Below are 24658 nucleotides of genomic sequence, written 5' to 3' on the forward strand. Positions count from 1 at the left end.
GACGAGCCGACTGACGACATCATCGACGTTCATCGACATCAGAACTGGAGGCGCTTCGTTCCCCAAAAGCCCCGCAATTAAATTCAGTCTGTGTTTCTGTGCTTTCGTCCGCACTGGAAAGACATAACAAATGTTTAATGACCCGGAATAAATAGTCACAGACGCACAGTTTGGCTCCGTTCACACCGCGGGTCTCAACGCACAAATCCGATTTATCGCTCGAATCTCGGTTTCATGCGTTCGTTTCAACGTCTTTAAATGTGGGCTGTCTACGGATTACTGTGTGAACGGCTCACGCTCCTGGAGTGACCCGCGTGCGTAGTCGATCATTGGTGACATCACGACACAACGGTGTTTACGAAGAGAACATGGCAACGCCGACCGGTATCATAGGACTTTATGGTTTAATGCTAAAAACAGTGAGTGGTGGAAGTTTCCCCCCAAATACTAAAGAGGTCCAAACCCCCCTCTCCCTCCTCCGGCCGCCTGCTTCACTGCTGTCCTCCATGTTGGTTTTGATTCTGTTCCTTGCTCCCGCCTGTGGTCCATTTTGTTTTTTCCAATCAACTTTATTTCTTATTAATTTCCAAAACAGTGCAGCGCGGTTCAAAAAGACGTCAAAGTCTCATTAAATGCGACCTGGATGTTCAGATCGAGGTCGCATACAAAGAATCTGATACGTATCCGGTTCAATAGCACATTTAAAAGTGTGCCCTGTGATAGACTGGCGTCCTGTCCAGGCTGGACCCCGCCTCACGCCCGATGTCAGCTGGGATCGGCTCCAGCCCCCCGCGACCCCGACCCCGAGATAAGTGGTTGAAGATGAATGAATGAATGAATGAATAATTCTGATTTAAAATGTCAGATTCGATGTGACTTGTGCTGTTCACACTGTCAAAAGACTCAGTTAGGGTCACATGTGAGTGACAAATCAGGATTCAGGTCACTGTAACTGCAGTGGGAGTTTCTCTTTGCCAACAGATCTGGCGCCACCTTCAGGATATTGTTCTGTTCAACATTATCATATTCATATTTTGACATTTATAAGCATTTGCATTTACATTTCAATGGTTCAACTAGGGCCCTTCTGTGTGGCGTTTGCATGTTGTCCCCGTGTCTGCGTGGGTTTTCTCCGGGTTCTCCGGTTTCCTCCCACAGTCCAAAGACGTGCAGGTGTTCGGTTCATTGATGACTCTAAATCACCCGTAGGTGTGAATGGTTGTCTGTCTCTGTTCGTCTCTATGTGTCCTGTGATAGACTGGCGTCCTGTCCAGGGTGGACCCCGCCTCACGCCCCATGTCAGCTGGGATCGGCTCCAGCCCCCCGCGACCCTGACAGGGATAAGTGGTTGAAGATGAATTAATGAATGGTTCAACCAACATCTGGACGTGCCCCAACTGCTCGCGGTGCAGTGGGATGAAGTAGTTTAACGAGCGTACACAAGTTACCTGACAAACTGATTTTAACCCAACTGTCATGAACGGTACTGGGAGAGACACGGAGAAACGGGACCCAAATGCAGACACAGAGTCAGAGTCAGGTTTTAACGAGTCTTTAATGACTAAATTATGGACAGAAGGGTCCGGAAAGCAGGGGGGAGGCAAGGAGCGGGGTCCAGGTGAAGGGTTTGGTCTCCAGAACGAGTCCAGGTGAAGGGTTTGCTCTCCAGAACGAGTCCAGGTGAAGGGTTTGCTCTCCAGAGTGAGTCCAGGTGAAGGGTTTGCTCTCCAGAGTGAGTCCAGGTGAAGGGTTTGCTCTCCAGAGTGAGTCCAGGTGAAGGGTTTGCTCTCCAGAGTGAGTCCAGGTGAAGGGTTTGCTCTCCAGAACGAGTCCAGGTGAAGGGTTTGCTCTCCAGAGTGAGTCCAGGTGAAGGGTTTGCTCTCCAGAACAAGTCCAGGTGAAGGGTTTGGTCTCCAGAGTGAGTCCAGGTGAAGGGTTTGCTCTCCAGAACGAGTCCAGGTGAAGGGTTTGGTCTCCAGAGTGAGTCCAGGTGAAGGGTTTGCTCTCCAGAGCGAAGGTGACAAAACAAAGGACGACGAGCGGGTTGTAGAGAAACAGACGGGGGAACAGGATCACGTGAAACTAAAACAAAAAGAAACAAAGAAACAATAAGCGTCAAAAACAAACGGAGCAGAATATCGATCATAAGGAACAAGGAGGAGCCAACGAACGAGACACGATACCACGTATATGATGAAACGATCTGGCACTGAACGCGTCTCACATCCGGTTTCTTATACTGCAGGGGAGGTGATTAGTGGGATTGGGTCCAGCTGGGCAGAACCACGGCTTACGTCTCCAAACAGACAAACACAGGGAGGGGAGACACAGACAGAGGGAGACAAACACAAGCACACACACACACACACACACGACCCCAAATCACATCGTTGTCTCTTTCAGCTGCGTTATGTCAGTCAGTGTCACTTGTACACATCACTGTAATCCAGATGTAATCTATTACCTTACATGCCAGTGGCTGCCAATCCCCTTAGAGGATTATCAGGATAAGATGTCACACACACACACACACACACACACACACACACACACACACACACACACACACAGAGTCCTGGCTGTCTCCATGCTTTTCCACTGAGGTAATTTCAGCGCTGCGATGCTGGGACAGGCAGGGCGACAGGTAGGCACGTGATTTGAATAACTGAGAATTCATGTTAAGTAAAGAATAATTTTGTTTTAATCGATCACTTCATTACCAGCACATCAGACTCTCAGCAGCATCTATTTACTCTTAGTTCTGTTGTCAAAGTTGCAGCTCCATCCTGTGGTGATACAGTTAAAGGCAGGGTCTTTGTTAAAGGAGCATTTAAAGAGTAATTCCTGCACAAATATCATGTTTTGTTCGGCATTAACAAACATGAAATAAGCCATCGAGACAGTTTTTTTGTGTGTAAACTATTAACGAAGAAATCTGGGATAGTGGCTAACATTGATTAGCTCGGGGCAGCACGGTGAAGGCATTCAAAGGTCTTTTTTAACCACTAATGCTGCTGAAAATAACAGCAAACCTCTGCAGCAGCATGAGAAGAGTCCTGACACACAAAACAAAGCACCAATGGGCTCCTTCCTTTGGGATTGACTTTGGTAATCCACTGTAATGGACTTTACTATGAGAGGAGCTGGTACAGGGGCCAGTAGGTAAGTCTTTAAAACACTCTTTAATAAACTCTGGCTTCACTAACTACGCTGTTGCTGCTTTGTTTTGTGTGTAGGGACTCTTCTCATGCTGCTGCAGAGGTTTGCTGTTATTTTCAGCAGCATTAGTGGTTAAAAAAGACCTTTGAATGCCTTCACCGTACTGCCCCGAGCTAATCACTGTTAGCCACGTCCAGCTGTTAGCCACTCTCAGACCAGCAGCAAAAACTGTCAGCATGGAGACGATAAGACGAGAAACAAAAGAAACAAATGCAGAAGAATGATTAAAAAAATGTAGATAAAGAAGTAAAAGAAAAACAAACAGGAAGCAGACGGGAAAAATCACAATGACGTGAATATTGAGTGGAAGTAAAACAAGCAAACAGGAAACAGAACAAAGAAGAAGAAGACAATAACTTCCACATGTTTTCTGTGGTTTTGAAACAAATGGAAAGATGCTATTCCCTCTTTATTCTAATTTTATAAAAACAACTTTAGTCTCATCTCAAACACTTAAAAATGCCCGTGAACTGGACTTTGTCAGTCGTGTTGTTTTAGCCTGAAAAGTGTAATTTCTCCAAGATGTAACTGAAATTTGTCACAATGAAGATGGTAAACGGGTTGACACCTTGAAGGCGTCCAACACGTTTGCGTTTGTGGCACAAAAACAGGAATAAAAGTTTGCGTAAACTTAGTCTGGACTTTGTTTTGAGTGGAGGTTCAAACACAGGTGTGAACCTTTCCTTTGCCCTGGCGTAGACCCACGCAGGGCCGGATCTTCTCTGTGTTTAGATTTGGTTTGACTGCAACTACTCTTCATTTACTTTCTTTTATTTCACTTCAAGGAGTTCAAGGTCTCTTGGCTGAACCCTCACACTGACTCTCGCTGATGGTAATCCTGTGTGCTGGGATAAACGTTAACGACACAACCCAGTGAATGTTCAAGCACCAGCCTTCGTGCCTCCGGACCTGGTTCATCACCTTTGCAGAACCCTGGAGATGAGAGTTTGAGAAAGGTTGTGTTTGTGCTTCTCCATCCTGAATCAAAGCAGCTACAACTCAAGGTTAACTTTGGCCGAGGTCTGGACCTCATCTCGTTGCTATGACGTCTGACTCCGATGTTTACCCGACGACTGAAACTGAGTCAACCGGCAACTTCACTTGACGTTGTTATGGATAAAAGTCTGCCACAACCAGGGAGGGCGAGTTCCTGCACGTTCAGGATGAAGTTGCGATCCATTTTATTGACTTTTGTCTTACTCGCTGGTGACTTTACGGCCTGCGATGAACGCCCAGATGTTGGACACGATGAGGACGTCCACCCCAACGCCCTCACAGAAACAGACGGACGTGTACTGGACATGAACATCCAAACGAGCAGGGATGTTCCAGACGCCGACACAGAGTCACACTGGGACGTAAACAAGGACGACTATGAGGACGCTGACTGGCATCCTCCGTCCCCGCTCCTGGAAATACACTCCGACCCGTCCCCGGACGCCCCGTCCGTGATACACAGAGGCAACCCCGGCGTTAACAACAACACGAACCAAACCTGCGGCGAGTACAGCAGCCAGCTGACGTCCAGCGGACAGTGCCGGCTGATGGCGACGCTGCCTCCGGTGCCGGTGGGAACGCCGCAGCAGCAACGCTGTCCGGATATGTTCCGCTGCACGGATGACATCTCACACTGGCTCCACGAGAACCAGAACAGGAAGGAGCAGCTGGATGAGCTGAGGGAGACGATGTCGGAGCTGCAGGAGGAGCTGAGGAACCACCGCCATCGGGTCAAGGCCCTGGAGGTGCAGGTACACACATAGTTTACTATACATTTGTCTTTGTGTCTACAATGAAATGAAGTTTCTTAAAGGAATAGTTCACCCACTCTGTCGTCAGCCTCATTGTTACGCGTCAGAAGATGCAAAGAAAACAGACTTTAGTTGGTCTGGTTCAGGCAACAAAACCACGTGGTTATGTGCGTTCCAGGTCGGATTTCAGACTCGGAAAGTCGGACGATCCACACGACAACGAGCTGACATTTAAAGATGGCCGCCCCGGTTGCAAACAGTAAAGAAGCTCCTGTAATGATCCTTTTATTAACGTTTGTTTACAATTTGTCGTCAGCCACATACATTGACTTTACTTGGTCTGGTTTAGACAACAAAACCACGTGGTTATGGTGCGTTCCAGGTCGGATTTCCGATTTGGAAAGTCGGACGATCCACACGACAACGCGCTGACATTTAAAGATGGCCGCCCCGGTTGCAAACAGTAAAGAAGCTCCTGTAATAATCCTTTTATTAACGATTTTTACCATTTGTTGTCAGAATAAGTCAGCCATATACATAGTATTGTTAGATGTTTATATTTATAAATGTTGTCATAGTGTACGGCTAACTGTAGTCTGGTAGTTTTTCGTGTTTTTCCGACTTTGAAACGCTGATAACTCGGGTTTGACTTCCCAGCTCCGACTTCCAACTTCAGAGGTAAATGTAACGCCCCATTAGATTTAGGAAAATATTGAGGTTTGGGTTAAAATTTTGAAGCATATCCTGTCCAGGGTGGACCCCGCCTCACGCCCGATGTCAGCTGGGATCGGCTCCAGCCCCCCACGACCCCGACAGGGACAAGAGGTTGAAGATGAATGAATGATGTAAGATTAGCATCTTTAAAAGTCATCATGTTGCATGGGACACCAACTTGGGTGGAGTCCTGTGTGTGTCTGACCCATCCACCACCAGGTTTTTGGTCTTTTAACACTTCCTACGTCATCGTACAGCGCCGCGGTCAGGCGCTTTAGAGTGACGCTGGATCCATACCGCCTCATATCTGTGGTAGTGATAACAACTGATCATGTACGTCCTATATCGCCCATACATCGTATATAACCTGCCGACAACCTAAATGTTTAAAAATACATGATGGAATATTTAGAAACAAACAGAAACAATGCAGGCTTTCTACGAGGAGGTAAACACAACACGCCTCTCTCTCCGTTTAACTCTGTCCGTCTTTATCTCTCTGTCTTGACACCCGCTAAGTCGTCCTTAACCCCGAGTGCTAACAGGATTAGCTGCTGCAGAAGGATGCAGGCCTCTTCGAAGGGGTCCTGCATCCTTCTGCGTCTGCCCGACCCAGAGAGCTTTTCCTCTGGGCTGGAGTGTCCGGGGGCCGCCCATGGTCCAAATGGAGTTAAGGCTGCAGTCTGACAGCGTCACATTTGTTGTTGTTTTTTAAACGACGGACGTCTTTGGCCCTTGAGTCTGTGGGCGGTTTCACAAAGATATATTAGACGGGTGTTTGACCAGCCTTACAGCACATTTGCTCCTAAATAAGTCTCGATATTTATGACTTTTTAACCGTACCTCCCCCCAGGCCAACAGTGGACAAGGGCTGGGACGAGCATTTAGATCTAAGTCAAAGTCTATCCTCGTTAAACCCGCCCCATATTTCTTTTTTTGACACAAACGCATTAATTTAAGGGGGTCATCCCTCTGTGTCATGACCCAAAGAACGAGGTCCAGGTCCAAGCGTCTGAAATGTGTTTCCTCAGGAGGGGGTCTGGAGTCTCCCTTAGAGAGAGGGGGAGAAGTTCAGCATCCGTGAGGAACTCGGAGTAGAGCCGCTGCTCCTTTGCGTTGAAAGGAGCCAGTTGAGGTGGTTCAGGATCATCTGGTAAGGATGAACCCTGGGCGCCTCCCTAGGGAGGTGTTCCAGGCACGTCCAGCTGGGAGGAGGCCTCGGGGAAGACCCAGGACCAGGTGGAGAGATTAGATCTCCACCTGGTCCTGGGAACGCCTCAGGATCCCCCAGTTAGAGCTGGTTAATGTGGCCCGGGAAAGGGAAGTTTGGGGTCCCCTGCTGGAGCTGCTGCCCCAGGGACACAACCCCGGATAAGAGGCTGAAGATGAGATGAGATGAGATGAGATGGGTCATCCCTATGTTTCCTGGGTCCTATTTTCCCCGGTTGCATAAGCCTCTGCCTTCGCTGATTTAATTCAGCATTTTGTTAGATTTAGGGTGTAGTGTTAGGGTCTACAGGCCTATGTGTCATGGAATTCAGCGCTGATTGTATAAAAAATAACAGGACATAGACTTTTTCTTAAAGGGTCCTATGGTACGGGGAACATAGGAACATAGGTACACTCCCACTTGGAGCCTGACCAGATGGATTCTCATGTGAGGTGACGGCCATGTTGTCCAGAACAGACAAACCAAGCACCTGCTCTGGGAAGAGTCTTTTGGGTTTTAACTTGACCCTCAGGCCACCGTAGTTCTGTTACACACTTCCATTTCTTTACTGCTTCCTTTTACGGCAGCATGTTTTCAATAAAAACCCTCTCTACCGCCTCGTCCTGTCTTCTCTCTTCTGTCTCTCTCACTCTCTCTCTCTCTCTGTCTGTGTGTCTCTTCCTGTCTGCTCTCTTCTGTCTCTCAGGGTGAAGAAACGGTTCGTGTGAACTCGACCTTCGAGCAGCGGCTTCACTCTCTGGAGCTGCGTCACGCCGAGGCCGAAACTCTGCTCCATGTTCATGCTACGCTGCTGTACGAGCTGCAGGAGCAGCTGCACAACCTGTCAGCCGCCGTTCAGCGCATGAGCCACGACACGGGCTGCACGGTCAACGTCATCAGAACCACACCGCTGCTCGGCGTGCGAGGCACTCCAGGTACACATGCAACCAACACAGTGGTGAGTCGCACGACTTACGGGGGATGTTCATGCAGCCTGTTTAATACACAGCAGCAGTTCTTCCTGCAGGTCCATTATGAGTTTTGCTCGTAGGGGTGGTCGGAGGACGCCGCTGAACCAGAGGCCATAACTGAATTTCTGGAAGTCTATGATGCTGTTGTAAAATATAGATTTAATTTTAATTTTATATAATGTTACTAATTATTGTACGTGCATAGCTCAATACAAGTACAGATAAAGGTTGAATATGAGGAATGAGCAGAACTCCGCCATCTAGTGTCTCAAGATCGTAGTCTCAACAACAAAAAATAACTCCAGCAGTCGGGTTGCCAGGTTGGTCAGATCCGGCCCAGTAGCTAAAGGAGACCGGAGTCTGTTTGAGCCTGTTTGAACCCGTCCCCTCCAGAAAATCACACCATGTCTCAATCTTTAGTTTCAAGTCTTCTTTAATGAAGCACGATGCACATTTAGTAAACTAAGTAAACTATGGTCCATTTAGAGTCAAATAAACCAGAAAGCAGGGGATGTTTTAATGTTTGCCTCTTGCTAAGAAAGCTAGCTAGCTAGCTTTAGCATTAGCCAGCACTTAAGGGGAACTGCTGATTTTTAACCTGCTCTGTGTCACTGCAGCACCACCGGCAAAAGTCCACCGGAGGGTTCCCATCATATTTAGCTCTTAGGCAAACACTAAAACATCCCCTGCCTTCTTAGCTATTAGCTCAGGGCAGCGCCACATAAATAAAGTGGCCCCCTCAAGCCCCGCCCACGTGTCCAAATATGGTCGCGTCTGGCTCCAAAATACCAAGATGGCGAAATGCCAAACTGCTGGCTTGCAGTGTATCAGGGTCCATTTCTGTTTGTATTCTATAATATAACCGGTTGAATACGGTTCTTTCTTTTATTATTACTTTTATTTATTACTAATTTATTTACTCTCTATCTCTCTCTCTCTGTCTCTCTCTCTCTCTCTCTCTCTCTCTCTGTCTGTCTGTCTGTTTCTCTCTCTCTCTGTCTGTCTCTCTCTCTCTCTCTCTCTCTCTGCCCGTCTCCCTCAGACGGACAGCCCGTGTCTTTCTGTCCGTCCGACTGTGCGTCTCTGTATCACAACGGTGTTCGTCATTCGGGTGTTTACACCATCATCCTGTCGCCAGGCACCACCCTGCCCGTCTACTGCGACATGGAGACCGAGGGTGAGACCTGCACCTGTACGCTGCACGCCGTACACACACCTGTTAGCTTTGATCAGGCCGCAGAAATCAGACCTGGCTTTTTACAAACCATAATAAACTCTTCTTTCACACATTTTTCACACCCTTTTTAACACAGAGCTCATAGAAAGACTCTGTTGGATGTGTGTTTTTCCGTGTGTGTGCTCCAGGCGGGGGCTGGACGGTGTTTCAGCGCCGGCAGGACGGCCTGGTGAGCTTTAACCGCGGCTGGACGGAGTACCGCGAAGGCTTCGGCGAGCCGCGAGGAGAACACTGGCTGGGCAACCAACAGCTCCACCTGTTGTCCAACCAGGGCCTCCACAGCCTCCGCATCGACCTGCAGGACTGGAGCCACGCCCGCAGACACGCCCTCTACCACAGCTTCAGGTAGACAGACGGACTGGGAACAGTACAGACGCAGCACGTGTAGAGGAGTCTGAGCGGTGTCGGTTTCTCCTCCTGCAGGATAGAGAACGAGGAGAACCGGTTCCGCCTCCATGTGTCGGGTTTCAGCGGCACGGTGGAGGACTCGTTCGCTTGGTACCACGACCAGCACGGCTTCAGCACGCCAGACACCGGCAACATCTGTGCCGAGATCAGCCACGCCGGCTGGTGGTTCCATCAGTGTTTCTACGCCAACCTCAACGGCGTCTACTACGAGGTAGGACTGTCTACAAGCAACCCGGTTCTGACGTTATCAGTCGACTGAACTGGCGACAGCAGGGAGTACTACTAAAAGACCGAAACTCTGGGGTGGCCGGTGGAACAGTGGTTAGAGCAGTCGCCCCATGTAAAGAGGCCTTGAGGCAGCGGCCGCGGGTTCGACTTCAACCTGTGGTCCTTTGCTGCATATCTCTCTCTATCAACCCATTTCCTGTCTGTCCTACATAATAAAAGACTCTGTAAGGACAAAGGTCGGTTGGAGACCGTTGTTTCTTAAATCACGTCGGCTACATGAGTTAACTTACTTACATTCCTTATGCAACATTCGTAACTTACACCACTAACGTTAGCATTTTAACCACTGACTGTATAAAAAACAAACGTAGTGTCTCCGTCGAGGTCCGTTCTTTCAGCTTGATCCAATCGTCCTCGCCTACGGGAGTCGCCATCTTGTCAGACTTTGACTCCGCCTCATTTGCTCTGACTAAAAAAGGGCATGTATGTGACGCTGGGGGGAGGGGCGTACGTCCATCTGGCTGAAGTTTACCTCTGAGGAGAAGTGAGGGCCGGAGGCTAGCTGTCACTCAAGAGACCACGCCCCCTAATTATTCATTAACTTTAACCTCCAATAAAATAAAAACTAGCCCCTCCCCCTCAGTGTTGTCATGGAGATCTGAGCTAAACACACAGGCTAGAATGTTCTTTTGTCCTTAAACAGGTTTAATGATGCTGTGTAAACGTCCTGTTTAACATGGGGCTCAATGAGAAACTGCTCTGTTATGAAACCTGCCCCTAGTGGACGCTCAGAGAACTGACGCTGACGGAGCTTCCTGATTGGATCAAACAGGAAGTCGCTGTGGTGGGGGGTTTGGTTTTAACCCAAACCATGATCCGTTCCTAAACCTGACCACATAGTTTTGTTGCCTAAACCCAAGTTACACTCTTGAGAGAGCTGAAGTTGTTCAGTGGTGCATCTATTAACTCCTGTCTGTGACGCTAGATTGTAATGTAACCGTAGATTTACAGACGTCTCTTTCGTACGACAGCTTATTGAAAAACATTAATAATAACGGACCCGGGGGAGGGTTGCAGATTTAGGAGACTAAAAGTTGGAAAAATAGTCTTTTGTTTTACCCTCCATGTTGAACTACATCGCTTCAGGATGAACGTAGACGCGGCTGCATGCCCTGCAGGCTACTACGTCTGCAGAAAAATACTGTGCTTTGAGTAGGAATGAAGAGCGCTACAACATGCATCACGTGACCAACTGTTTGGCCACGACGTCAAAGCTCGGCGCACTTCCTGGGGCCTGTTCTGAACGTACGGTCGATGTAGCAGGTTCTCGCTCATATCTGAGGCTCATAACCACGTATAACGTACGTTAGATGAAGTGATGACATTCAAACTGTTGTTGTTTAAATATGTTCCACTGATGTGTTTCCACCAGGGGGGGCGCTACTCTCTGAAAGCTCAGAACTTGCTCGGACCGGACGGCATCGTCTGGTTCTCCTGGAAGGAGTCGGACTTCTACTCCCTCAAGGCGGTCACCATGATGATCCGACCGCGCAACTTCAGGCCGCGCTCGTCGCCATAGCGATGGAAGAGTCGAGCAGCTTCTTAGGACCGCTGCAGCTGCCGGAAATACTCACGAGGTGCGAGAAATATGTGTCAGTCCGCTGCTGAAAATAGTCCACACTTTTGCTACTGTGTCCAGCTGTGACAGAAATAAAATGATATACTTGTGAGGCATTTTCTACAGATTTACGCCTTCAGTAGGAACCAATGAGCTGAGAGCCACAGACAGGAAGTGACTCTTTGTTTCAGGAGCAAAGACTTATTTTTCATTTTTAAAGCCTTAAAACAATTACTAGAAATATGTGTTTTTTATATTATTACATTAAATATCTGAATTATTACATAAAAGAAAAAGACCCATCTATAAATGTTACAGTATCAGTCATGATATTATTGGTAAAGTTATAACATTATTGGGTTTCATTACATTACATTTTATTGGGTGATAATAGTTAAAATTTCACCACGAAAAGATACAAATAGAAAGAAATTACTAAAAACTGAAAACTCTTCCTGTGCTCGTTGGTCGACTTTTAAGATAAAATAAACCTTTTATTGTCCAAAAGGGAATCTGTCTTGTACACAAGCAGGGTACCCTAACCCCAATCCTTAACCCCAACCCCCTAAAACCCTAATCCCAACCCTAATCCCTAACCCCAATCCTTAACCCCAACCCTCTAACCCCTAACCCCAACCCCTCAAACGCTAACCCTAACCCTTTAACCCTAACCCCTCTAACCCTAACCCTTTAACCCTAACCCCTCTAACGCTAACCCTTTAACCCCAACCCCTCTAACGCTAACCCTTTAACCCTAACCCCTCTAACGCTAACCCTCTAACGCTAACCCTAACCCCTACCTTAACCCTCTAACCCCTAACACTAAGCCTTAACCCTCTAACCCCTAACACTAAGCCTTAACCCCAACCCTTAACCCTAACCCTAGTGCATAATGCAAACTTAAGACCTCAGCTTACGTCGAGTATGAGAAGCAGATAAAGAGGATTTTCTATCGACTTTGCAGTGAAACGCGGCTTCACAGCGTGTCTCACTGAAAACAACACAAACACACTTTACATTATATAGTTATTTATTTATTTACTGGAATAGTTACAGGTAATTATTGATACATCTACAGGACTCTTAAAGTCATCACCTCCTTAAACCGGAGACAGACAGACGAGAGCTCAGCCAGTGTCCCTGTTGTTGTTGTTGTTGTTGTTGTTGTTGTTGTGGTGCGGTGAAGGAGGCTTCCCCTCAGACCGGGCATGACGACCCCCGGAGGTGGAGGGTGTTTATGTGGGGCGCTCCCTGGGGCGGGTGACGTACTGCCACCACAGAGGGGGGAGGTCTCCCTCCTTGCGGGCTGGAGGGAGGTCCTCGGTCTTGATGATGCCGGCTTCACTCTCGGCCTGCAGCTGGGCGACCTGGAACCACACGACAGTCAGTCACGAACCGTCTCCTTTAGTCGTCTAAACTTAACCGTCTCCTTTAGTCGTCTAAACTTAACCGTCACCTTCAGTCGTCTTAACTTAACCGTCTCCTTTAGTCGTCTAAACTTAACCGTCTCCTTTAGTCGTCTAAACTTAACCGTCTCCTTTAGTTGTCTAAACTTAACTGTCTCCTTTTGTCTTCCAAACTTAACCGTCTCCTTTAGTCGTCTAAACTTAACCGTCACCTTTAGTCGTCTGAACTTAACCGTCTCCTTTTGTCTTCCAAACTTAACCGTCTCCTTTAGTTGTCTAAACTTAACCGTCTCCCTTTGTCATCTAAACTTAACGTCTCCTTTGGTCGTTACACTTAAACGTCTCCTTTCATCGTGTAACTTAAATGTCTCCTTGAGTCGTCTAAACTTAACCATCATCTTTTGTGGCCTACACTTGACCGTCATGGTCACGTACTGTTTGCACTATCACAGTAAAGTGAATTCCCCTTTAAAGACTTTAATCTCAGCAGTTTCACCTGTTAGTGTCGCGTTAAAGCGGCCATCTTGCTTTTCCCATGTTAACCCCCATGATGCAGCACAAACACAGCCCACCTCTCTGTCCCAGCTCTCCAGCCTCAGCTTCTTCCACTGCTCTCTCTTGGAGAAGTAGTCCGGGTACATGGCCTTCTCCGAGGGGTGCCAGTGGTCCAGCAGCCACTCCGGGTACTGCAGGGTCAAAGCAGAGGTCACTGTGAGTTCATCGTGTTACATTAGAGACGGTTTAATGTCGGTTCAGAGGAGCAAACTTCTCCGGATACGGAGTACAGTAACTATAATAATATCTATAGTAATGTGAACATGATCCACATGTTATGGCAGTTAAACAGCAGAACAGCAGAAACAAGCACAGCTAAGGTGATAGAACATGAAAATTATAATAATTATGGTGGCAAATATGATCAATGATGAGCAGCGGCAACAGCAGCTACGATACAGCTTTTCAGGGCGCACTCACACTGTGCACCCGTACCGCGCCCAAACAGGTAAAGTCTAGTTAGTTTGACCAGTGTGAGTGCAACCGTAGCGCGTTTGCACGTGTACGAGCACGAGGCCTACGGCGGTCCTGAGGTCATTTCCTGTGCGCCTGTTGGGACGTAGAAAAAAGAAGGAGGGACCATGCGCGGACATTTCAAACAATGGCGGTGAAAGGTTCACGTTGGTGTGATGCGGAGGTGGAGTGTTTACTGCAGATTTGGTCGATGAAAAGATTCAAAAACAGTCGACAAGACGCACAAAAACTCAGAGGTCTACAGAAAGATCTGGAAACAAAGCCACGCATCGCCATGACGTCATCAATGCGTGTGACGTGTTACGGCGTGATGACGTATAGGCAGCAAGAAGCATTCTCCGAGGCCCAGGTAGTGTGAGTACAAACGGGCCTGGAGGGGGGGGACAAGGACCCTAAAGCACGGGGCACGGGACGGAGGCAAAGTGGGAGGGCGCCCTCTGGATCTCCGTCAGCACGTCCTTCGCAGCGACAGACGGACGCCTCACCTTGTAGCACTCGTATCGCTCGTAGGAGGTCCCTCCAGGGGAGTCGGGGAAGATGTAGGGCTGTGGGTGCTGGTTGGCCCAGAACTCCTCCTCTCCCGTCTTCAGCATCATGGTGGCCTTCACCATGTCCTTCTCATCCTTGTTGTCCTCGAAGCGCGCCCGCAGCATGCAGGCGTAGAAGCGGTATTTGTCTCTGCAACGGGAAAACGCAACAGTTCTTAAATCATGGACATCTCCTGTTACTGCAAAACATCCAGTCGGACTAAAACGCAGGGTTCTCACACTTTGATGTCAAATTCAGGCACTTTCAAGCACTTTGAAGGTCAAATTCAAGCACTTTCAAGGTCCATTTGCAAGAGTTTCCAGCACCTCACAGTTGAGGTAAAACACATATTTCTACGGATACATATAGATATTAAAAATAATCATTTAACCTTTTTGTTTCATTAAAATCGTGTTAAAATAGACGGTTTTATCCTATGAACACAAAAAATGTTTCGTAATACCAGAGGGATGAGAATGTTATTATATTTATATTTTATAGCTTATTAATGTGACATAAATGTGGATACAATCTCCAGCATTTTCAAGAGATTTATCCAAAATTTAAGCAGTTTTTAAACCTCAAACATTAAAATTCAAGCTTTTCCAAAGATTTCCAGCACCTGCACGAAGCCTGAGTTACAGCACAACATGCAAATGTTACAAACAGTGTTTGTATTCAATTAGAAACAGGGAGAAGTTCAGCATCTGTGAGGAACTCGGAGTAGAGCCGCTGCTCCTTTGCGTTGAAAGGAGCCAGTTGAGGTGGTTCAGGATCATCTGGTAAGGATGAACCCTGGGCGAACTTCAGTGTGACATACTAAGATTTCCCTCTGTGCCTCGGTGCAAACTATATATATATATTGTTCCTGTTATTCTTATATTTGATATTTACGTGTTTATATCGTTCAGATTTTTCCATAATTTTCTACATTTTTTTGTTTCTTATTGTTGCTTCTTCTGTTTGCTGCTGTAATAAGGAATATTTGATCTCACTGCACATAGTAAAATTAAATTCAAGTGTCACCCAGTTTGTGCAAATTACAGCAACAAATATTAAATAAATATAAAAGTAAGGTAAAAATATATACCATTTAGATAAAATACACAAATAACTACAGATAAGAAACAGACAGATAAGAAAAGCAGTGGAGGTAGAGGGGATTGTGCAGTTTTTAATTTTTTTTTTAATAATTTTGAAATTAAATGCAGTTAAAAATGAATGAATTAATCCTTTTTTAATGTTATAAGAGAGATATTTATATCACTAAATTATAACAATACTCACCTTTTACAGAACCGTGTATAAAGTGGTGAACAAACGCCATTTGTGTATAAGAAATAAAGTATAAATAAGCAAAGTCCTAACCTTTAAACTAGCTTAATAAACAGTGTGAGTGGTGGTTTTTATGCAGGTTTAGCGCAGTTATTGTTGACTTTTCGCTGATTTTGACGCAAACTAGCGACGAATAAAAGTGCAAATAAACAATTAAAATACTCCTTTAAATCCACAGGAGTGTGTCCGTGTGTGTTACTGTTTTAATAAAGTTTATGTGAGCTGAAGAGGAGAAGAGGAGGAGGTGTTGTGCTGTGACCTGGCTAGCAGCTAGCTTATCCGTTAGCATAGCGGTTAGCTTAGCATCACAGCAAATACGGCAGAACCGGGAGACGTTTGTGTTTTCCCGCTTTTATGTAGATCTCCCCTCGCACGGACGCAGCGGCTCCTCTTACCTGAAGATGCACCAGGACTCCAGGTGCCTCAGAGACTTCTTATAAAGCCGCAGCACTTTCTGCTGGTGAGTGAGAAAGGCGGCGGCCATTTTGTCTGTCCCCTGTCACCTTCCTCTGACAGCCGCGCGGAGGATTCTGGGACTTTGTTCCGTGTGGACGTTACGACCGTAAACACCGACAAAACGCGCAGGAACATATTTATATTTATGTTCCTGCGCGTTTTGTCGGATAAGCATAATTAATAAATCATGATAATATTATTCATGATATATTATTATAATATTATAGATCGAGTATGAGTGGTGGGCCTATTTAAAGTAGCTGAAATTAGCACCATAACTATTATTATTATTATTATTGATACTTATAATAAGAAGAGGCTACATAAATACTTTTATTTTTTGTCTATAGCACTTTTAAAACATATTTACAAAGTGCTTCACAACAACAGAATCCAATCAAATTATGATAAAACATAAAAGCACAATAAAAGGGCATAAATGTTAGAATAACCCACAGTAGCCTTTATGATAAGATGTTAAATGAAATAAGAATATTGCATCACTAATTATGATCCAGTAATAAACTTTATAACAGGTTATTACAGTATAATGGAAGTGGAATGGAAGTGTAAAGTAGCATAAAATGGAAATACTCACCAAAAATGTGGCTCTTTGAGAATCGTCGCGCCCCTCTGCTCCAGGAGTTACGGTGCTGCAGCAGCATGATGGTGGTGAGGGCTGCGCGTGTCTCTCTCACAACCACCATGGCTCAGCTCCGGTTCATCGGTAAGACACTTAAAGTCTGGATCAAATCAAAGATGCTAGGCGGCAGAAGACTGTCTGTGTTTCTTTATTCTTTATTTTTTATTCTGTGTTTAAAACAGAAAAACCTGTCTTCAGTTAGCATGGGGGGCTAGTTTGAGTTAGCTCTGCTGCAGGAAGTGACAACACAGCAGAAAGTGAAGGTGGTGAAGTGACTTAAAGCTGCATTCTCTCTAATGTCCACTTAAAGCTGCATTCTCTCTAATGTCCACTTAAAGCTGCATTCTCTCCAATGTCCAGCAGGAGGAGACTCCACTTAAAGCTGCATTCTCTCTAATGTCCAGCAGGAGGAGACTCCACTTAAAGCTGCATTCTCTCTAATGTCCAGCAGGAGGAGACTCCACTTAAAGCTGCATTCTCTCTAATGTCCAGCAGGAGGAGACTCCACTTAAAGCTGCATTCTCTCTAATGTCCAGCAGGAGGAGACTCCACTTAAAGCTGCATTCTCTCTAACGTCCAGCAGGGGGAGACTCCACTTAAAGCTGCATTCTCTCTAATGTCCAGCAGGAGGAGACTCCACTTAAAGCTGCATTCTCTCTAATGTCCAGCAGGAGGAGACTCCACTTAAAGCTGCATTCTCTCTAATGTCCAGCAGGAGGAGACTCCACTTAAAGCTGCATTCTCTCTAATGTCCAGCAGGAGGAGACTCCACTTAAAGCTGCATTCTCTCTAATGTCCAGCAGGGGGAGACTCCACTTAAAGCTGCATTCTCTCTAATGTCCAGCAGGAGGAGACTCCACTTAAAGCTGCATTCTCTCTAATGTCCAGCAGGGGGAGACTCCACTTAAAGCTGCATTCTCTCTAATGTCCAGCAGGAGGAGACTCCACTTAAAGCTGCATTCTCTCTAATGTCCAGCAGGAGGAGACTCCACTTAAAGCTGCATTCTCTCTAATGTCCAGCAGGAGGAGACTCCACTTAAAGCTGCATTCTCTCTAATGTCCAGCAGGGGGAGACTCCACTTAAAGCTGCATTCTCTCTAATGTCCAGCAGGGGGAGACTCCACTTAAAGCTGCATTCTCTCTAATGTCCAGCAGGAGGAGACTCCACTTAAAGCTGCATTCTCTCTAATGTCCAGCAGGAGGAGACTCCACTTAAAGCTGCATTCTCTCTAATGTCCAGCAGGAGGAGACTCCACTTAAAGCTGCATTCTCTCTAATGTCCAGCAGGAGGAGACTCCACTTAAAGCTGCATTCTCTCTAATGTCCACTTAAAGCTGCATTCTCTCTAATGTCCAGCAGGAGGAGACTCCACTTAAAGCTGCATTCTCTCTAATGACCAGCAGGAGGAGACTCCACTTAAAGCTGCATTTTCTCTAATGTCCAGCAGGAGGAGACCCCACTTAAAGCTGCATTCTCTCTAATGTCCAGCAGGAGGAGACTCCACTTAAAGCTGCATTCTCTCTAATGTCCAGCAGGAGGAGACTCCATAAAGAAGTCAATGATGGTCCATTTAGAGTCAAACAGACCAGAAAGAACTTGTTTTTGGGTGTGTCTGTGTTCGGTCGCCGGTTCGAATCCCAGTACGGACTGAGTGTGGAGTGTGGACTTCATCTGTCGGGTTACTGTCGATGTGCTCTTAGGCAAGGCACCAAACCCCCAGCTGCTCTGGGTGCTTTTCTACGGGCAGCCCCCCCTCACTGTTACACCTCTTCATCTCATGTTCCCTCTCTCTCTCTCTCTCTCTCTCTCTGTCTCTCTCTCTCTCTCTCTCTCTCTCTCTCTCTCTCATTCTCTCTCTCTCTCTCTCTCTCCGCAGACATCGGGGTGAACCTGACAGATCCCATGTTCAGAGGACTCTACAGAGGGAAGCAGAAACACGACGGTGAGTGAGCGGCTGATTTCATTTTGACCCGTCGGCTGTTGAGACCCGTTCATCTGAACCCAGTTGTGTTTTTCTTTGACAGATGATTTCCGTCAGATCATCGACAGAGCTCTGAACACTGGAGTGGAAAAGGTAAAACATGTGTCCGCACCTTTAAAATTTCTGATGTTTTGTAGTGTAGTAGAATAGTGAGGTATTTATCCACAGTCAGTGCGTTTTAGACTGGTCTACTACTCCCACTGTGCCTCCGTCCCGTGCCCCGTGCTTTAGGGTCCTTGTCCCCCCTCCAGGCCCGTTTGTACTCACACTACCTGGGCCTCGGAGAATGCTTCTTGCTGCCTATACGTCATCACGCCGTAACACGTCACACGCATTGATGACGTCATGGCGATGCGTGGCTTTGTTTCCAGATCTCACACCAACGTGAACCTTTCACCGCCGATGTTTTAAATGTCCGCGCATGGTCCCTCCTTCTTTTTTCTACGTCCCAACAGGCGCACAGGAAATGACCTCAGAACTGCCGTAGGCCTCACGCTCGTACACGTGCGCACGCTCGTGCTCGTACACGTGCAAACGTGCTTTACAAAAGCCCACCTCTCCCAAACGGGCCGTGGCCGGCAAGCGTGCCGCTCCTAGACGCGGTATTGTTGCACTCACACTGGTCAAACGAACCAGACTTTAGCTGTGAAACCTGTTTGGGCACGGTACGGATGGACAGTGTGAGTGCGCCCTTAGTTTGTTAGTTTGGTAGTTTCCCTTTGACTGTTTTAAACACCAAAGTCACACAATAACACAAACTAACTAAGGAGGCAGCAGTGGAGCAGCGTCGTCTGTGATCTGTGAGGTCAAATCACTGTTTTTGTCCATGGAGTCTGGCGGAGTCTGTGGTTAAGTTTGAGTAAAAGACTCAATGCTTTGTTGCAGTTCATGATCACAGGAGGAAGTCTTGAAGACAGCAAAGAGGCCCTGAAGCTAGCGGAGACCAGAGGTAACGTCCTGGTTGTGAATTTCAGCATCCTCCTACGATCTCGTTAGAGCATCCTGGACCTGCTCACAGCTTCATATGTAACCGTCACAGACGAGTTCTACTGCACGGTCGGCTGCCATCCCACCCGCTGCAGTGAGTTCGAGCAGAGCGGAGAGTCCCAGTACTTCTCGGGGCTGAGGGACCTGGCAGCGGCACACAGAGGAAAGGTGGTGGCCATCGGAGAGTGTGGACTCGGTGAGTACTGGTGGAAAATCCAAACATTCAACCTCGAGCTAAGCTAACTGCCTCTTGTATGACTGTGCAAGCGGGGTACGAAATGTGTTTCCTCAGGAGGGGGTCTGGAGTCTCCCTTAGAGAGAGGGGGAGAAGTTCAGCATCCGTGAGGAACTCGGAGTAGAGCCGCTGCTCCTTTGCGTTGAAAGGAGCCAGTTGAGGTGGTTCAGGATCATCTAGTAAGGATGAACCCTGGGCGCCTCCCTAGGGAGGTGTTCCAGGCACGTCCAGCTGGGAGGAGGCCTCGGGGAAGACCAGGACCAGGTGGAGAGATTAGATCTCCACACTGGCCTGGGAACGCGTCAGGATCCCCCAGTTAGAGCTGGTTAATGTGGCCCGGGAAAGGGAAGTTTGGGGTCCCCTGCTGGAGCTGCTGCCCCCGAGACCCGACCCCGGATAAGCGGCTGAAGATGAGTGTATGAGTGTGTGTGTTTAACTGTATCAGTGTAAAAGTGTGTATTGAATATGAAGTATGATGTGATGTAATGTTTAGTGTGCGGTGTCCGGAGCGTGGGAGTTGGATGCCCGGGTCGTAACCGTAACTATTCCCACTGTTCTGTGAAAAGTCTTTTCTTCTTGTTCCAGATTTCGACAGGTTGGAGTTTTGCCCCAAAGAGACTCAACTCAAGTAAGTTTCTGTGTTTCTGTTCAGAATCAAACGTTTTTGCTTTAATTGACCTTTTGTCGGTTTTGTGCCAAAAACTAACTGTTCGTCAAACGGCCACAAAAGCGAATCGACGCCCACAGACGTCCGCGTAAAAACGCCTGTCGATGCACGGCCTGAGGCACACATGTGCAGCTAACTACGGCTACACCGCTTGGACAAACCACACAGGACCCTGTACTCAAAGTATTATTAGTGTTAATATTTAAATAAGGAGTGAACAGAGATTATTTGATCAGCAAATGAGAATCAATGACGTTTCAAATGTAGCTTTATTTGGGGCGACCCGGTGGTGTGGTGGTCAGCACTGTCACCTCACAGCGAGAGGGTTCCTGGTTTGAATCCCGACTGGGGCCCTTGTGTGTGGAGTTTGCATGTTGTCCCCGTGTCTGCGTGGGTTTTCTCCGGGTTCTCCGGTTTCCTCCCACAGTCCAAAGACGTGCAGGTGTTCGGTTCATTGATGACTCTAAATCACCCGTAGGTGTGAATGGTTGTCTGTCTCTGTTCGTCTCTATGTGTCCTGTGATAGACTGGCGTCCTGTCCAGGGTGGACCCCGCCTCACGCCCGATGTGTCTTTAATGGTTTGAATGGAGCTTCGAGGCTGTGCGAGTCCTCTGAATTTCTGCATTTCTCACATGCACTTATCTGCATACCAGCAGACTTTTGGCGCGTTGTTTACTGTCCACTTCAGAGCTATTATTCAAAGGTGGCCGACCTTCTGCGCATGCTCACCTCAGCTCATGCGTCGACAAGCTCCCCGGCTATAACAGTTCCGGCTATAAAGCTCCGTGCTGATGTGCTGATGTGACGATGCTCTCTCTGGTGTGTGACAGATACTTTGAGAAGCAGTTTGACCTGGCAGAGGAGACCAAGCTGCCCATGTTCCTCCACTGCAGGAACTCCCACCCGGAGTTCATCGGTACGTCTGTCTGTCTGTCAGGACCTGAAGCCGCCCGTTCTAGGTTACACACTGTGTTTGACTGTCTCTCTGTCTCTGCATCCACAGACATCATGAGGAGGAACCGAGACCGGTGTGTCGGAGGAGTGGTGAGGGCGCTTGTTTTACACTTTACACCGTTTGCTGCTAAGAAACAAAGCAAAGATGCAGCTGATCAGCGGTGACTCTTCCCCCCAGGTTCACTCATTCGACGGGACGGCAGAGGACGCCGCCGCCCTCATCGACCTGGACCTCTACATCGGGATTAACGGATGGTGAGGGGATGTTTGTTTTTACACTTGAAGCCCAAAACTCGGCCCTGACGTGAAGCACACCTGGGCTCAGCCACACATCTGCCCTGACTTCATTCACCACAGCGAAGGGTTTGATGAAGTGTTGCATGTTTGGTCCGGCGCAAATTCATCCCATGATCTTTTTCGGCAAGTTCGGTTCAGACCAAAGATTCGTAGCAAGATGAAACTCGCAGATACTTGCATCGTGCAGCTCTGCAACATTCTGAAACCTGCCCGTTCAGACCAAGGAGACGAGACGAGGCGGTGTATCGTCTCCATAGCAACGCCTCTCAGTACTTGAGTTCTGACCTCCGACTTTACAGGCTTTTTTTCTGTAGCTGGATTTAATTTGTAGTATTATGAAATATAAATGAGGACAGAGACAGAGAGATGCTCGCTACAGCTGCGTTTCTATAGAGATGAAACGGAGAAAATACGGTTTTAGTTCTGCTTTGTTCTGGATGACAGCGCTCGCTCTCCTTATTCATTGTATTGCTTGCTCGACCCCCTCTCTTTCTCTCTCTCTCTCTCTCCGCCATTGGGACACCCTTTAACCTGTTTTTAACGTTTTTTCTATCATTTCAGTTCCTTGAAAACTGAAGCTAACGTTGAAGCCATGAAGTCGATCCCCACTGAGAGACTGATGATAGAAACAGGTGAGTTTCAGACAGTTTATCGTAATAAATTTGACAAAATGTGGCCGTCGAAAAGCATCTACAGTGAGTCTCATGAATCCAAAAGTTTTCAAACTGTCCATCCGTACTGTTCCCCAGCATTTGTCACGGCTAAAGTCTGGTTCCTTTGACCAGTGTGAGTGCAACCGTACCGCGCCTGGGAGTGGCACGCTTGCCGTCCAAGGCCCGTTTGGGAGAGGTGGGCTTTAGTAAAGCACGTTTGCACGTGTACGAGCACGAGCGTGCGCACGTGTACGAGCACGAGGCCTACGGCGGTTCTGAGGTCATTTCCTGTGCGCCTGTTGGGACGTAGAAAAAAGAAGGAGGGACCATGCGCGGACATTTCAAACAATGGCGGCGAAAGGTTCACGTTGGTGTGATGCGGAGGTGGAGTGTTTACTGCAGATTTGGTCGATGAAAAGATTCAAAAACAGTCGACAAGACGCACAAAAACTCAGAGGTCTACGGAAAGATCTGGAAACAAAGCCACGCATCGCCATGACGTCATCAATGCGTGTGACGTGTTACGGCGTGATGACGTATAGGCAGCAAGAAGCATTCTCCGAGGCCCAGGTAGTGTGAGTACAAACGGGCCTGGAGGGGGGGACAAGGACCCTAAAGCACGGGGCACGGGACGGAGGCACAGTGGGAGTGCGCCTTAATGTTCAGTTAAATATCATCAAAGCTTCATCAAACATACAGAGACTAAAACAAAGTGCGGTGCATGACGTGGCTCTGGCTGTTGATGCTCTCTGCTCCTCCCCAGATGCTCCGTGGTGCGGCGTGAAGAACACTCACGCAGGCTCCAAATACGTGAAAACGACATTTCCCACCAAAAAGAAATGGGAGGCGGGACACTGCCTGAAGGACCGGAACGAGCCCTGTCACATCATGTGAGTAACGTCGGAGTGAAGATACTCCATCGGTTTCTTTGATGTTTGGTTCGTAAAATGTCAGCAAATGCGGATCCGTGTTTCAACTTAACGTCCTCAAATGTCTCGTTTAGAGATTTTCACTTTACGTCACAGGGGAAAGAAATCAGGAAGAGTCACATTTAAGAAGCTGGAATCAGAGAATTTGGACTTTTCTTCTTAAAAAATGACGTTAGCGTGAAGCTACGTCACCTGTCGCTAAAGCCGATTTAACCACCTGCAATAAAAACCACAAACGAACCGAAATCACCACAAAGAGGCAAAAGAATTACTGTAGGGATGCAAAATGACCACGAAGAGACGCAAACTGACCGCAAAGAGATGCAAAATGACCGCAAAGAGATTCAAAATGACCACAGAGACGCAAACTGACCGCAAAGAGATGCAAACTGACCACGCAGAGATGCAAAATGACCACAAAGAGACGCAAACTGACCACGCAGAGATGCAAAATGACCACAAAGAGACGCAAACTGACCACGCAGAGATGCAAAATGACCACGCAGAGATGCAAAATGACCACAGAGAGATGCAAAATGACCACGAAGAGATGCTAAATGACAGGAAATAGACATTAAACAACCTCAAAGCGACAAAAAACGACTATAGGGATGCAAAATGACCACGAAGAACACCCACACACACACACGCACACAGGCCCGAAATACACACATGCACAAACAGATAGTCGCCAACAGCTCGAGTTTGCAAACGTCAGCGTGTGTGTTTCCGTCCACGGAGCGGTGAATGTTCCACTTCCTGTCTCTTCCAGACAAGTGCTGGAGGTGATGGCTGCGGCGAGGGGGGAGGAGCCGCTGGAGCTCGCCAACGCCGTCTACAACAGCACCGTCAAGCTCTTCTTCAGCTGAGTGTGTGTGTGTGTGTGTGTGTGTGTGTGTGTGTGTGTGTGTGTGTGTGTGTGTGTGTGTGTGTGTGTGTGTGTGTGTGTGTGTGTGTGTGTGTGTGTGTGTGTGTGTGTGTGTGTGTGTGTGTGTGTGTGTGTGTGTGTGTGTGTGTGTGTGTCCTATCTTCTTAAGTAAAAAAAAAAAAAGATTTTTCATGTGTTTTTTTATTTATTCGTCATTTTCTGTGTTTGAAGAAGAATTCCTTTTATTTATTATTATTCAGGTTACACACACACACACACACACACACACACACACACACACACACACACACACACACACACACACACAAAATATTT

General features: G+C 47.4%; 3 protein-coding genes across 3 annotated transcripts; 2 read left to right on the forward strand and 1 right to left on the reverse strand.

The window, feature by feature from the left end:
• Positions 1-4382: 4382 nt before the first annotated feature.
• Positions 4383-11314, forward strand: LOC310955414 (angiopoietin-2-like; the record flags this gene model as incomplete). The annotated part of the gene is made up of 6 exons (XM_083925232.1): positions 4383-4967; positions 7598-7826; positions 8905-9039; positions 9228-9444; positions 9523-9718; positions 11168-11314. 6 exons carry the CDS (start codon positions 4383-4385, stop codon positions 11312-11314), a joined length of 1509 nt encoding a protein of 502 aa, XP_083781358.1.
• Positions 11315-12375: 1061 nt separating this feature from the next.
• Positions 12376-16165, reverse strand: ndufb9 (NADH:ubiquinone oxidoreductase subunit B9). The gene is made up of 4 exons (XM_083925972.1): positions 16047-16165; positions 14274-14466; positions 13332-13445; positions 12376-12720 (listed from the first exon to the last, which is right to left on the reverse strand). Exons 1-4 carry the CDS (start codon positions 16133-16135, stop codon positions 12589-12591), a joined length of 528 nt encoding a protein of 175 aa, XP_083782098.1. The 5' UTR covers positions 16136-16165; the 3' UTR covers positions 12376-12588.
• A 619-nt stretch (positions 16166-16784) lies between these two features.
• Positions 16785-24395, forward strand: tatdn1 (TatD DNase domain containing 1). The gene is made up of 12 exons (XM_083926226.1): positions 16785-16834; positions 18627-18692; positions 18775-18824; positions 19617-19680; positions 19771-19914; positions 20539-20581; positions 21452-21537; positions 21625-21665; positions 21754-21830; positions 22434-22504; positions 23289-23415; positions 24227-24395. The coding sequence occupies exons 1-12, from the start codon at positions 16813-16815 to the stop codon at positions 24321-24323; spliced, it is 888 nt and encodes a 295-aa protein (XP_083782352.1). The 5' UTR covers positions 16785-16812; the 3' UTR covers positions 24324-24395.
• Positions 24396-24658: the final 263 nt, after the last annotated feature.

This window comes from Echiichthys vipera, assembly GCF_963691815.1.
Source record: "Echiichthys vipera genome assembly, chromosome: 13".
Classification (NCBI taxonomy): domain Eukaryota; kingdom Metazoa; phylum Chordata; class Actinopteri; order Perciformes; family Trachinidae; genus Echiichthys; species Echiichthys vipera.